This window comes from Papio anubis, chromosome 6 (assembly GCF_008728515.1).
Source record: "Papio anubis isolate 15944 chromosome 6, Panubis1.0, whole genome shotgun sequence".
In the NCBI taxonomy this organism is placed as follows: Eukaryota; Metazoa; Chordata; class Mammalia; order Primates; family Cercopithecidae; genus Papio; species Papio anubis.
This window is the reverse complement of record NC_044981.1, coordinates 40,149,320-40,164,098: the sequence shown is the minus strand read 5'-3', so window position 1 is coordinate 40,164,098 and position 14,779 is coordinate 40,149,320. Positions and strand designations below refer to the sequence as shown.

At 52.8% G+C, this 14,779-nt stretch overlaps 1 protein-coding gene across 5 annotated transcripts; it reads left to right on the top strand.

Moving 5' to 3' along the window:
* The first annotated feature begins 230 nt into the window (after positions 1–230).
* On the top strand, positions 231–9,752 carry FRS3 (fibroblast growth factor receptor substrate 3). 5 transcript variants are annotated; one of them, XM_009205132.3, is made up of 7 exons: positions 231–315; positions 2,208–2,337; positions 3,357–3,445; positions 4,768–4,954; positions 6,987–7,148; positions 7,962–8,110; positions 8,395–9,752. In XM_009205132.3, exons 3-7 carry the CDS (start codon positions 3,380–3,382, stop codon positions 9,307–9,309), a joined length of 1,479 nt encoding a protein of 492 aa, XP_009203396.2. In that variant the 5' UTR covers positions 231–315; positions 2,208–2,337; positions 3,357–3,379; the 3' UTR covers positions 9,310–9,752.
* Positions 9,753–14,779: the final 5,027 nt, after the last annotated feature.

Sequence of the window (14,779 nt, the reverse complement as noted above, 5' to 3'; positions counted from 1 at the left end):
CTGCGCCCCGCCTCCGCCGCAGGCTCCGCCCTTCCCCCCCCCGCCGGGCTTTCTCAGCCCCTGGCCAGGAGCGCCCTCTGGCGTCTGCGCATGCTCACTGCTCCCGACTGCAAAGTCCTCCAAAGGGACCTTCTAGGCTGCGTGCCGGTCGCCCCCGCTCGGGTCCGCCCGCCCGCAGCGTCTCGTTGGTGCTGCCGGTGACCTCCGACCCCGCGGCCGCGGGGCGGGGCGGGGAGGCCTTAGCTCTGGGCGGGCGGCGGCTGCTGCAGCGGGACCCGGGAGCGGGGCCCGGCGCCGCCCGGGCCGCGGGGCGATGTGAGTCGGGGCGCGGCGGGGCGGGGACGAGGCGGCTTCACCGAGGCCGCGTCGCGCCGCGCCGCAGTCTCCACTCCCTCCCTAGGAAGCCCCGGGCAGGCGGGCGGCGGAGCACCGGGGCTGGGGGCGGGGATCCGGGGAGAGCGCGCACCCAGACCTCTTCATTCCTTACGGGCGTCTAGAAATTCCCCTGACAGTCCTGCAGACTCTGGCTCCCCTAACCCACCTCTACCCTTTCCGCCCTGGACACACCATCGCATCTCCTGGAGCCCTCAGAACCCCCTCACTCGCTCAGCAAATCTGCTATGCGCACGGACCCAGCATTTCTCTTGGATGCCCCCAAATGCTTCCACTGCCTGGAAATTCCTAGGATCCCTCATATCCCTATTCTCCTTGCACTATCCAAAATGCCCACATCCAAAATTCTTGCTCATGTTTCCCCAAACGTCCTCATACGTTTTCAGCCCCCACACCCCATCTAACTCCTGCCCCTGATCATACCTATCCGAGACCAGAGGCCTCTCCCCATTTCCACTCAATGCAGTCCTTCCTCCGTGAGCTATGTGGTACATCCTGATGTCTTAAGGAGAAGAGATGGTGATAGGGAAGTGCAACCCCTCCCCCATCTTGCACCCTAGAGTTCTTGATGCCCCCGCCCTCCCCCCACCCCGTCTGTGGCTCAAGCCCCAGTATTTTCCCAGCAACCTGTCTTTAGTCCTTGCACACCTCCCTGAGCCTGCTTCTTCCTTCCAGAAAATAAGCCAGACCAAGGGGATGGGGTCCTTTTACCTGGAAGTTGTCCAAGGTTGCAGGGTGCAAGGGGCCCTGGGAAGTATTGTTTCTCCAGAGCAGGAATGTGGAATGTCCAGGGGTCTGCAGGGTCCTAGCTTGTTGACGTGTTTACCTTGGGCTCAGAGGCCCTGAAATTTTGGCTTACTGTTAACATTTATGTTGAAATTAGACCTTTCAGAGCTTGGGGAGCAGAAAATCTATCAAGCTTCTAAATGCGAAATTGAAGCAGCCTGTCTTGGAAGAGGAACATGTCAATTTTAGTGATGTGTGTCTTACATTTTTGCCTTACAAGTTATTTAAGCTAGAAGCTCCCCAGTTTATAGATGGTTTCCCCAAAAACTAAGACCTCAGATGGGAGTTGGGGGGTTGACTTAAGTCTCCCAGATACTTAGTAGCAACAAAAGTGACCGGAATATTGGTTTGCTGAATCTTAAACCAGTGCTCTCTCTACTATATCACAGTGTCCTTTTGAGAAAGCTCTTTGTAGAGTTAAAGTTCTCTGCAAAGGTAAGGTGATGGTTTTGATGTTTGTTGTAACAGGACTCAGAGAGACCCTAAAGAGCTGACTTAAAGCTTAGCCCAGGCGTGTGCTCACCTGTAATCCCAGCACTTTTGGGAGGCTGTGGCCAGTGAGGATCACAAGGTCAGGAGATCAAGACCATCCTGACAAGATGGGGGAAGCCCTGTCACAAAAAACAAAAAAATTAACTGCAGTGGTGGTGGACGCCTGTAGTCCAGCTACTGGGAGGCTGAGGCAGGAGAATGGCGTGAACCCAGGAGGCAGAGCTTGCAGTGAGCCTGCAGTCGGCGCCCACTGCACTCAGCCCTGTGGTGACAGAGTGAGACTCCGTCTCAAAAAGGCTTTGGGTTGTCTTAGACTTCAAACTCATTGATGCTCCGGGAGTCTGTCCCTCTCAGGGCCCATGGGGCTTGGAATTTGTGCTCTCTTTGCCCTTGATTTTACTTTCTTCATTGGTGTTTTTGTCCCATTAGGGCTGAAACACATATCCAGGTGGGATGGACTGCCAGGTCAGTTTCATTAACAGTTGGGGGTGAAGATAGAAGGTTTTATTAATCAGTGTCTCTGTTTCCTATGCTAGGTGAGCCCCAGGTGTATCCCAGAGGGATCCGGGTGACTTCTCTGCAGACTGTTTGCCATGACAGCCCAGCAAGGACAGGGAGAATAAAGTGGGAACCCTTCCCCATGCCCTTCCCAATGGCCTGGGTGAGGTAAGAGCTGTGTATAGGAGTCAGTTTTATGGCGTTTCCCAAGTTGGGAGGAACAGAGGATACAGGTCACCTGGTTATTCAAAGCTTTACCATTCAGCAGAAGTTCTAGAAGGATAGCCAATCCTACAGACTCATTTCTTGTGACAAGTTGCAACCCCTTAAAACTTCTGCTTGGTATTGGTCCATGCGTTTCTTGTTCCCTTAGGTCATTCAGGCCTGGGTGGTGTCCTCTTCATTCTAGGCACAGCCCTGACTGTTGTGACATATCATCCAAGTACCAGAATCCTGGAGGGAAGAGCCAAATAGTAACGCCTCTGGTCTCCCCTTCAGACAAAGGGAAGCAAACCCAGCATTTTGTGTGTGTGAAGAAATATCCAATTCAGGTTATTAAAATTGTGCACGGTTTTAAATGTTCAGTCTTCCGAATGTATCTTTTTGATCACAATGTAACAACTCATTTGAAGAGGATATCAAAAAGATAAATTTGCGCTGGATGTTTGGATGGTAGTAAGGGAGAAGAGAGAACTTGGTTGAAGTGGAATGGATGAGCTAAAAAGGGAGGAAAAAAGAGACAGGTACAGGCCAAAGTGTCTGATACCCCCCAAGTGACAATTTCTTTGCTGAATCCAAATAAGGGCCTTGGGTTGGCACCCACCTCCATCTGCTGTAGATCACTTCTCCTGGGCCCCTACTTTTCTTCCTGCCTATGTCCTTCCCTTGTCATTACATGGGTCAGAATCCTACATACTTCTCAAGGTCCAGATCGAAGGTTACCTCTGAGAAGCTCTCTCCAGCCCCCCATCAGCATTCATCCTTAACGCATTGTAACTTGAATTAAGGTTTATCAAATGTGTGTCTGGCCTGGATTGAGAATGTGAAGTCTTTGAGGAAGGGTCTGTATCACACAGTCTCTTGGACAGAGTAGGTGATCACAATGAGGTGCTTCTTCCTGAGTTCCCCAGAGCAGGGTTTTTTGAAGCTGAAGTTGGTGACCTGCATATCCTGTATGTTTTTCCTAGGGCAGGCTGGCTGCTCTGACACCATGGGGAGCTGCTGCAGCTGCCTGAACAGAGACAGCGTTCCGGACAACCACCCCACCAAGTTCAAGGTACCCAGAGCCCTCTCCTCTCCTGCGTTCCCAACGTGGCCTCTTGGGCTCAGACACAACTTAATGGAGTTGTCTCCGCTTCTCTAACAGCAAATCAAATGCCAGGCTGAGTTGTAGGCTTATGGAGACTTCTCGAGCTCACACCCTCTCAAGTAGCCTGAGGAAAAGAGGCCCAGACTACTGCTGTTTTCATGGCTCTTGATATTACCAAGAATGAAAAAATGCCATAATGATGCTTTTGGAACTGTTGTCAGTGTGTTTTTATACCTTTATATATCCCCCCCCTTTTGTTTTAGAGAAAACAAAATTCTGTATTTGTGAGTTAATATATGTAAAGTATTTAAAATAGTGCTTAGTGGCCAGGCACAGTGGCTCACGCCTGTAATCCCAGCACTTTTGGAGGCCAAGGCGGTCGGATCACCTGAGGATCAGGAGTTAGAGACCAGACTGGCCAACATGGCGAAACCCCATCTCTACTAAAAATACAAAAATGAGCCAGGTATGGTGGCACACGCCTGTAATCCCAGCTACTTGGGAGGCTGAGGCAGGAGAATCATTTGAACCCAGGAGTTGGAGGTTGCAGTGGGCCGAGATCCCACCAGTGCACTTCAGCCTGGGCGACAGAGTGAGATGCCATCTCAAATAATAATAATAAATAAATAAATAAAATTAAATAGTGCTTAGCACACAGTAAGCACAACATCAGTGTTTGCTGTTTGCTGTGGGAAGCTGAGGGCAGACCCAAGTCCACCTGTGCGCTCCCCTGCCCCACCTCTCTGTAGAGGGAGCCTCCTTCCTCCTCATTCTGGGGCATCTTGAAGCACATGTTTCTCCAGCCCACCAGAAGAGGGAGCCCTCAGCAAGGGCACACAGCTGGGGACGGGGTAGAGGAGATATGTATTGGTTCTGCCTTGGGCTTGACTTTCCTAGGTCAGGGTGTCCCAGTCTCAAGATTTTGAATTTACAATTGAACTCCTTCCCCATTAACACCTGGCCCTTGGATACTAAGCCATGGGCTGTCTGGGGTCATCTAACGTTTGTTATCTAACCGACTGACCTTGGAGGTCAACTACCTACTTCTTCCCTCACTGTCCATATGACAAAACTCAGCCCCAGAGAAGTGGGATTTGCCCAGTGAACTGCTGTGGGTCCATGAAACTGCTTCATATAGTTATGTAGCATTCAGTAGAGTCTGTGATAGTCAGATGTGACCTTTGGTTCCCCACCTCTTGTCCTGCATCAGATTGTCTCCCAGTGGCTCAGGGACCCATGTGAACACTTGTTGGACTCCCTCGTTGACCCTTCTGTCCTCTCCCCTCCAGGTGACAAATGTGGATGACGAGGGGGTGGAGCTGGGCTCTGGGGTGATGGAGCTGACGCAGAGTGAGCTGGTGCTGCACCTGCATCGGCGTGAGGCCGTCCGCTGGCCCTACCTCTGCCTGCGGCGCTATGGCTATGACTCCAACCTCTTCTCCTTTGAGAGTGGCCGCCGATGTCAGACAGGTCAGGGTGAGTACCAGGCCCTGCTCCACCGTGGGATAGGGGCTTATGCAGGACTCTAGGGTTCCTAATGTACAGATTAGCTCTCAAGAGGTTAATGTTGTCCCCATCACCTGTGGGCAGTAGAGTGTGATATATTCTCCCTGCAGTCAGAGGTCAGGGGTGGTAGGTTATTCCATGAGATCAAGGCTAGAGCCAGCCACGGCTCTCTGAAGGAGTGGCATGGTCTGGGTTTATCTCTTAGGATTCAGACTTAAGCTGTGCAAAAGGAATACTGTATGGGATTGTGTTCAGTGCAGTTTGGGATTATGACTATGCAGAGGTGGAATGAAGAAGCTTCTCTGATGAGGCTGCCAACAAAATAGTGAGCCTCTGAGGTCATGTTTGCTGGAGGAGACAGCCCTCCATACATCTTACCCTTGGAGTTCATGAGGCAGAGGCATGGGCACTGGGTGAGCAGGCAGAGTGGGCAGAGATATCCTTGCTTCTAGTGATGTTTGATCTACACTTGGGTTCCCAGGGGGGCTACCCCTGGCCCCAGCACAGGGTTCCCTGCAACTCCAGGCTTTCCCAGTCTTTTGTATTTCTCGTTGTATTTTGCCAGAGTACTTCTTTTTCTTCACTATTTCCTCCCCATCCTATTTGTGCAAACCACAGTTATCCCATTCCACAGCCTAATTGTGTCTTACTTGTGGGTATATGCACAGGCACACCCCAAGTAGCCTCCCCTAGGTCCCAGGTCCCCCTCTTACAGAGGGGAGTGTGGGAGTCCAGGCTGGCCCAAGACCCCAAGGGCATCTTTGAGTCCCCTGATTCACAGACACTCAGCCCAGTCCTGCTGTTCCTGGGACCTTGAGTAGCAGTGTTGCAGTTTGAAGGGCTGTAAGGCTGGCTGCATTGAGGAGCCATGTGATTGCCTTGCCATATTTGCCTTTAGCTAGTCTGCCCATCATTTCTTTCTTCCCACACCAGAGTTTAATGTATGAGGTCAGGGACCTGTATACAGTAGGCATTTGCTTTCTGGCCACGCACTGGGCTAATAAGTGAATAAGCAGGGAACAGAGTAGACCCTCTTGTCATCAGTGATCTGAGGACTGGTGCTCTGGATGGAGCTTTTCTCCCTAGGAAGCAGGGGGTGTTAGGCAGAGGAAGATGGGGGCAGCATGTGAGGTAGAATGTTCACTCACCTGGCCGGGTGCAGTGGCTCACGCCTGTAATCCCAGTACTTTGGGAGGCCAAGGTGGATGGATCACGAGGTCAGGAGATTGAGACTATCCTGGCTAACACGGTGAAATCCCGTCTCTGCTAAAAATACAAAAAATTAGCCGGGTGTGGTGGCGGGCGCCTGTAGTCCCAGCTACTCAGGAGGCTGAGGCAGGAGAATGGCGTGAACCCAGAAAGCGGAGCTTGCAGTGAGCCGAGATCACGCCACTGCACTCCAGCTTGGGCGACAGGGTACCCTGGTACCCAAGGTACCCTGCCCCACCACGCCCACACCACATTAAACACTCCAGCTATATTCCTCTGAGGTGAAATCATTTTCATAAGGATGTGTGAGTTCAGGTATCACAAGAAGAGAATCAAAATCAAGGTGGAGGCCCAGCATGATGGTTCATGCCTGTAATCCCAGCACTTTGGGGGGCCGCAGCAGGCGAATTACCTGAAGTCAGGAGTTTGAGACCAGCCTGACCAACATGGTGAAACCCCATCTCAACTAAAAATACAAAAAATTAGCTGGGCATAGTGTCGGACACCTGTAATCCCAGCTAATTGGGAGGCTGAGGCAGGAGAATGTCTTGAACTTGGGAGGTGGAGGTTGCAGTGAGCTGAGATCGTACCATTGCACTCCAGCCTGGGCAACAAGAGTGAAACTCCGTCTCAAAAAAGAAAAGAAAAAGGATGCTCGGGATGAGAAGAGGCTCTCCTGCCCCGCAGGACTGGGACTGGAGTTCAGGGACATTTCCTGCACATTATGCATCTGTTGAGCTCCTCTGGTCCTTCCCTATTGGGCCCAGGGTCATTTCTTCCTCTCCTTCTCCAGGAATATTTGCATTTAAGTGTTCCCGGGCTGAGGAAATCTTCAACCTCCTTCAGGATCTGATGCAGTGCAACAGCATCAATGTGATGGAAGAACCTGTCATCATCACCCGCAATAGCCACCCCGCTGAGCTTGACCTCCCTCGAGCCCCCCAGCCACCCAATGGTGAGGAGCCCCCAGTGTATACACACGCACAGGCCCAGGAAGCACAAATCTTGGAGGGATGAGTCAAGCTGGCAGGTTAGGGGAAGGCTGGGTGAGCCAGCCTTCCAGGACAGTTGTCCATGATCAGAACCGTTCTTGAGGATCGATAAATCCTGGGCTGGGCTAGGTGACTCAGGCTGAGGCTGTTGAGTCCTGGGCCTTGTATTGACGGATGATTGGGGAGCAGACAGGAAGACTTTGGGTTTCCGTAGAAACGGCAGTCTGGAGTTTTTTTGCTTTCTTCCTCTGTCTATTGGGTCATCCCCATATACTTTCCTTGCTGCTGGTGCAGGCATCTCTGGCCATGACTGTATTCTGGAGAGGGTCCTACAATTTCTGCTTATTCAGTCATTGAATTCAGACCAGGCACCTGCTTGGTGTTCTGCGCTCCCTGGACTGGCCCATGGGGGACAGGAGAAATAGAAGCACAGTCCTTTTTTTGAGGAACTTCCCTGGACCTTACTGGCAGACCTAGAATGAAGCAAAGGGATGATCCAGTGACAACAAGATGTGCTTTATGCATTTTGGGTGAGGCTATAATGGAGACAGTGGTGAGGTGCTTCAAGCTGAGCTTGAGGGAAAGGGCAGGGTTTGAATAGCAGAGGAAAGATGAAGGATAATGGGGGCTGGTGGCTCAGTGGGGTTTAACCACTGTGAGGCCCTGAGAACATCTCTCCTCCATTGGAGGAGTCCCAGCATGCCGCACACACAGCTGCAAGTGGTTGTCAGGTGGCTTAAGTTCCCCTCCCCTGGACTTGTCTCCCCTGTGTCCAGCTCTAGGCTACACTGTCTCCAGCTTTTCCAATGGCTGCCCTGGAGAGGGCCCACGATTCTCAGCTCCCCGGCGGCTCTCAACGAGCAGCCTACGGCACCCCTCGCTTGGGGAAGAGTCCACCCATGCCCTCATTGCTCCTGATGAGCAGGTGAGCAAGCAGCCGGCCAGCCCCTACCCTGTTGGTCTGGGTGGGGATGAGGGATAGGAAATAAGGCCACCTCCTCCCAGTAAGGATCACGGGAAGGGGAAGAACATTGTTAGGGTCCCTTCCTGTCCCTAAAAGGGAGTAGCTTCCTTGGAAGAGTTGGAGGACAAGGAAGAAGAAACTCCAGCTCTTTTTCTGTGTGCTTTTCTTCTCTCATCCTGTCCCTTCTGTTCTCTTTTCTCCCTGCCCTGGGACACTCCTGCCTCACTTGGACTCTCTGTCCCCAGTCCCACACCTATGTCAACACACCGGCCAGTGAAGATGACCACCGCAGGGGCCGCCACTGCCTGCAGCCCCTGCCTGAGGGTCAGGCGCCCTTCCTCCCGCAGGCCCGGGGTCCTGACCAACGGGACCCACAGGTGTTCTTGCAGCCAGGCCAGGTGAAGTTTGTGTTGGGCCCGACCCCTGCTCGGCGGCACATGGTGAAGTGCCAGGGCCTCTGTCCCAGCCTGCATGACCCCCCACACCACAATAATAACAATGAGGCCCCTTCCGAGTGCCCAGCCCAGCCCAAGTGCACCTACGAGAACGTCAGCGGGGGGCTGCGGCGAGGGGCCGGCTGGAGACTGAGCCCAGAGGAGCCGGGCTGGAATGGCCTTGCCCACCGCCGGGCCGCCCTGCTGCACTATGAGAACCTGCCCCCGCTGCCCCCTGTGTGGGAGAGCCAAGCCCAGCAGCTGGGAGGGGAGGCTGGGGATGATGGGGACTCAAGGGATGGGCTCACACCCTCTTCCAATGGTTTCCCTGATGGTGAGGAGGACGAGACCCCACTGCAGAAGCCCACCAGCACCCGGGCCGCTATCCGCAGCCATGGCAGCTTTCCTGTGCCACTGACCCGCCGCCGCGGCTCCCCAAGGGTCTTCAACTTTGATTTCCGCCGGCCGGGGCCCGAGCCCCCAAGGCAACTTAACTACATCCAGGTGGAGCTAAAGGGCTGGGGTGGAGACCGCCCTAAGGGGCCCCAGAACCCCTCGAGCCCCCAAGCCCCCATGCCTACCACCCACCCTGCCCGAAGCTCAGACTCCTACGCCGTGATTGACCTCAAAAAGACAGTGGCCATGTCCAACCTGCAAAGAGCTCTGCCCCGAGACGATGGCACCGCCAGGAAAACCCGGCACAACAGCACCGACCTGCCTCTGTAGGGACGTCCCGGTCCTCACCACCCTCTGCCCCACCGTGATCCAGCCTCTGCCTCACACTCGTGTCCTCTGAACCTACCCTCCCCAGGGTTCAGGGTTGCTTTGCAGAAGGCATGGAGGTGGGACCAGATGCTTCCCTGTGCTGGCTGGAGTCCCCAGAGATATCAGCCTCCGAGTCTCCTGGTCTGTCTCCAGGCTGGGGAGAGAAGGGTGACCAGGCGAGGAGGGAGCCGAGACATCAACTGTGAAGGGTTCCTGTGATTGCGTTTAGCGCCCTCCCGTTCTGTCCATTTGTCTTGTCTGCTGACTGTCCGTGTGTGTTTTTTTTGGTTGGAATTTTGAAACATTTTGTACCTGTTGATTTTATTTATCAGTTTATTTTTCTATTTATTGTTTTAAATGTAATTTAACATATTTATTATTAATATAATTATTTTTAAATTCTGGCCCAGTGGATATCATCTTCTTAGGGAATCTTTTCTGGTGTGGTACTGAGTTGGACACAGGGCAGGCCTAATCGAGGTAAGGGTTTCACTCTGGGGAATCTGGGGCAGTTATGGTTTTTGTGACAAGTCTGTGATTTTTTTTTTTTTTTTGAGACGGAGTTTCGCTTTTGTGGCCCAGGCTGGAATGCAATGGCATGATTTCAGTTCACTGTAACCTCTGCCTCCCGGGTTCAAGCAGTTCTCCTGCTTCAGCCTCCCAAGTAGCTGGGATTACAGGTGTCTGCCACCACGCCCAGCTGAGTTTTGAATTTTTAGTAGAGATGGGGTTTCTCCATGTTGGCCAGCCTGGTCTCGATCTCCTGACCTCAGGTGATCCACCCACCTCGGCCTCCCACAGTGTTGGGATTATAGGCATGAGCCACCACACCCGGCCAGTCATTTATTGTTCTCCTCCAAGAAGCCCTGGCCATGAACTTAAAGTTGCCGGGGACGGATGCTCTGTTGAAGGAAAGCGGTGGGATGGCTGGAGTCCTAGAAGCCAAAAGAGGGGCCTGTGAGGACTGCCCTAATGAGGTAGAGCCCCAGCCGTCTTAGGCTGACAACAGGTGGGGAGTGCAGTGGAGTGGACACAGCTACAGAAGAGATACCTTCACCTTCTCGGGGAGCCTTCACTGACGCCCTTGCAAGTAGGCAGGCCCCAAAGGGCACTGCTGTCCTTTACCACTTGGCCCAGAGATGGACCCTGGATCCTCCTTAGCTGCCCCCAGCATGGTTGAGTCAAGACTAGACCTTTAAACAGGACTTTACTAAAATCCCAGGATTATCGCAAAATGAAAAAACATGGTGTAATGTGTAACTAGATAATCTGGCTTGCTAAGTGTCTTTCCTAGAGAATGTCTTTTCAGGAATGGACTGTTAGGATGCCTCTACCCTGCCACAAGGCTGGGCGCTAACAGAGCCGCCACGTTGGAGCACCTGCCTAGAAGCGCAGGGTCCAACGGGGATGTGCTGCACACACACCCTAGTGCTGATTCATTCCAGGACCTCCTTTCTCTGTCCTGAAGCTGCCTCTCTCCTCTTCCTTCTCTTGCTGGCTTCCTTTCCTCCAAAACTCCATTTCTATCTGAAACCCCAGTGCGGTTCATCTAAAGGAAATCCTGCTTTTGTGATAAGCCACTCAGGGCCCAGGTGAAGAATGAGAGCTGTGTTTGTCCAACTTGGGGAAAAGCCTTGTCACTGTTTGTGCCCCCAGCTCCTTGTCCTGTGGAGCAAGCAGACCTGTCCTCTTCCTCACCAAGGAAACAAGCCCAGGCAAGACACCCCATCCAGTTCCCTCCCCCTCCTACTGTCCAGGACACTGCTGCCTGGGCCTCATTTCCTGGAGCTCACCTCCACTGAGTGGGGGTTGGACTGGCAAGCTTCCAGACCCCCCCGACCTCAGGTGTCACTTTCTGTCAGTGAAATGGGCAGTGACAACTGGCCACAACAGGATGTGAAAAGGCCCTTCGAGTGGGGCCCAGCAGAGCTCAAGAGGGCAGCTGCCACAACCCCAGAGCTGGCACCAAACCCTTCTCCCCCTTATATCCTTTTGATCTCTGGACCAGAGGGGTCACCTGCTGCAGGTTGGATTCATTGCAGTTTTCCACGCTGCAGTAGGGAAATGCCGTCTTCTCTCTGCAGCTTATCCAAGCAGTTCGATTCTGTCTGGATGTCCTCATACACTTGCCCCTGCTACTACTCGTGACCTCCACAGTCGGGGTGGTGGGTGTCTCCGAACAGGAGGGTGGATGTGGGGGAGCAGGTATGGCTATGCCAGGACCAGAGTTAGGGGTCCTGGCCGTGCTTGGGACTCATGCGTCAGTGCAGGTTCCGCCTTATCAATGGATAGATACTATGATGTGGTAGCCAGAGGCTGGCTTAAGAGACCCAGGGTCCTGACTTGGTCATTATCTCTGCTACCTTAAACATTCGGTTACCCAAATGGGCTCAGTGTTTGCACCTGGAAGACGTGGAGCTGGTATGAGAAGTAACCAATGAAACGATGAACATGGCACCACGTTGGAAGTAGACAAGACTCCTGCAAGTTGTGTTAACAACCCAGCTGTTCCCTTAGAAGTCACAACTCTTAAGTCCCTCAGGCTGTCGCTTTGCTGAACAAATCAAGAAGGGGCAGTTATTCTCATTCTCTGGGTCCCCAGATCCTGGCCTGACCCCTGGGGTCTCCCTAGAGCAAGTCATAATTGCTTCAATGAGCATGTTTGTGGGGCTTGGGGGAGTCGACTTGCAGCTCAGTGTGGCCCCCAACCTTTCCTTTCCCCTCCCCTGGTCACTGCTTCTGGCCCATGGGGTCTACTACAGGAATTTTCCTCTCGAGGGAAGGACAGGGTGTGAGTGGACAGCTTTCCTGGCGGGAAGGGGTGGGTGGGAGCGATGCACAGGAGGGTAACTGCCGCCCCTGTGTTTGAGCCCGCCCTGCCGTCAGGGTGTGGTGCACAGATAGAATCAGTTTCCATCACCATCATCATCCAAAGATCATCACCAACATCAGTACGTGTTTGCCGAGTGCTGGGTTCTCTTCTTTAGAAACAGGCCCTACCCACCCCTGGGCTGCCCTCAGGAAAGGACAGGATCCAGCATCCTGTCTGGGAGTGACATTTCAGGTCAGACCAGGAGGGGCCCTCCCCAAGGTCCCCCCGGGTAATAATAGCACTTTACAAGGGTATAAACACAGTCAGCTTTCCACAGGGCCTTGTTATTTATCTTTATCAGGACTCACTGGCGGGATGTTATCATCACTGTACAGAGGAGGAAACAGGCCAAGAGGTGACGTAACTTGCCTCGGGCCATGAAGTTAATTGGTGGCTTGGGCTAGGGCTAGATGCCGGTCGTGTGTCTCCTCCACCCCCCGCTCCCTGCCTGGCCTGAAAGAGCCTCGTTCCCTCAGGTGGGCTGCAGGGAGACTGTGTTGGGTGCTTCTCCCTGGGTTGAGTCCCAGCAGGGGATCACATTCCAGTGCTCCCACTTAGGAATCCTGAAATCCAAGGCAGGGCCTTCTCAGTTAACTACAGGGTGACCCTGCTCTCCCCTGGGGCCTGCCCTACGCCCACCTACCAACTCTGCCCCTCTACTCTCATTTCCTCAGAAATGGCTCCTGGTTGTATCGATGGGAGAGGCCAGGGCAGGTGTGCAAGAAGCAGCTTGACTTCACTCGCCCCTGCCTGCCTCTCCGGAGAGCAAATCAGCCTCAGGGAAGGCCCTCAGAGCTTAGGCTCCCTGGGTTCTGGGGCGCTCTCTGACCAATATCTTCAAGGGGCATCCTACTCACAGGTGGGGAGCTTGTAACGAGGCACCCTTGGGCCTTCAGAAAGGTATAGGGAGGGCTGAGGGAAGGGTGGGGAGGGCTTCAGGGCTCTGTATAGTTCACAGGGTCCAAGATAGAATCTCAGAGCTTGTAGGGCAGCTAAACTAGGACCCATCCAGGGATTTCTGCAACAGGATTCCTGAAGATGTTTATCTAGTGTTTGCTCACACATTTCCAGGACGGGGAGCTCACTACCTAACAAACCCTCCCTCGACTCAAGTCTTATGAAGTCCCTACAATTCTTCCCATTGGGTCCTAATTCTGCTCCTGGATCGGAGCATGGCTAAGTCTAGTCTCTCTGCCAAGGGTGCTGAACTTTGAAAGTTGGTGTCACTACTTACTAACAACTTGACTCATGCCCCAGTTTCCTCATCTGTCACACAGGGATAATAACAGTTGTTGTGAGGGTCAAACAAGAGAATGTCTACCCAGCATGAACCATGGCGACTGCCCATAGTAGGTGCTCAGTAAGTGGCAGATGTTATTTTTACCTGAACATGTTTTCTTGCTTGCTTGCTTGCTTGCTTGCTTGCTTTCTCTCTCTCTCTTTTCTCTCTCTCTCCCCTCTCTCTCTTTCTTTCTTTCTTTTTCTTTCTTTCTCTCTTTCTCTCTCTCTCCTCTCTCTCTCTTCTCTCTCTCTCTTCTTTCTCTTTCTCTCTCTCTTTCTTTCTTTCTTTCCTTTCTTTCCTTTCTTTCTTTCTCTTTTTTTGAGATGGAGTCTCACTCTGTAGCCCAGGCTGGAGGGCAGTGGTGTGATCTTGGCTCACTGCAACCTCCGCCTCCCAGGTTCAAGCGATTCTCCTGCCTCAGCCTCCCGAGTAGCTGGGATTACAGGTGCCCGCCACCACACTCAGCTAATTTTTGTATTTTTAGTAGAGACGAGGTTTCACCATGTTGGCCAGACTGGTCTCAAACTCCTGACCTCAAGTGATCTGCTGTCCTTGGCCTCCCAAAGTGCTGGGATTACAGGCATGAGCCACCACACCCGGCCCTGAACATGGTTCTTTCCAGCATGGCTAGGTGTCTACCGCTTTGTGTTCTAGTTTGACCCAGAACTGAGGACCCAACTTAGCATAAGTATAATGTCCAAGTTAGCACTTTACTGGCCCTGTTGGCTTTTGGGCCCTTAAAGCTGATCCTGACCTGAAATCACCAGGTCTCCACTTAAACAACTGCAGCATTCCTCACCCCTGACCCCTTCTATGTTGGAGTCCTTGGCTTGTTAACTGTCCATTCATTCAGGTGACATTTCTTCTTGATGACTGGAGTCTGTTCCGGAATTTAGAGGCACTAAATTGTCACTAAGACAAGAGTAGAGAGGGGTGGCTGGGGGTGTCTGAGAGAAGTGTCTAGGAGGAGGGTCTCCGCTGAGGGTGGATCGTGAGGCTGGAGTACCTGGAGCTCTCAGCCAAGTGCTTCTGGGAACTTAGTTCTGTGAGCCCCCTGACAAGAAGGTCTTCTCGCCACTTGTTCTTTTTCTTTCTTTCTTTCTTTCTTTGAGACAGAGTCTCACTCTGTCACCCAGGCTGGAGTGCAATGGCATGATATCGGCTCACTGCAACCTCCACCTCCCAGGTTCAAGTGATTCTCCTGCTTCAGCTGGGATTATAGGCACCCGCCACCACGCCCAGCTAATTTTTGTATTTTTAGTAGAGACTGGGTTTCA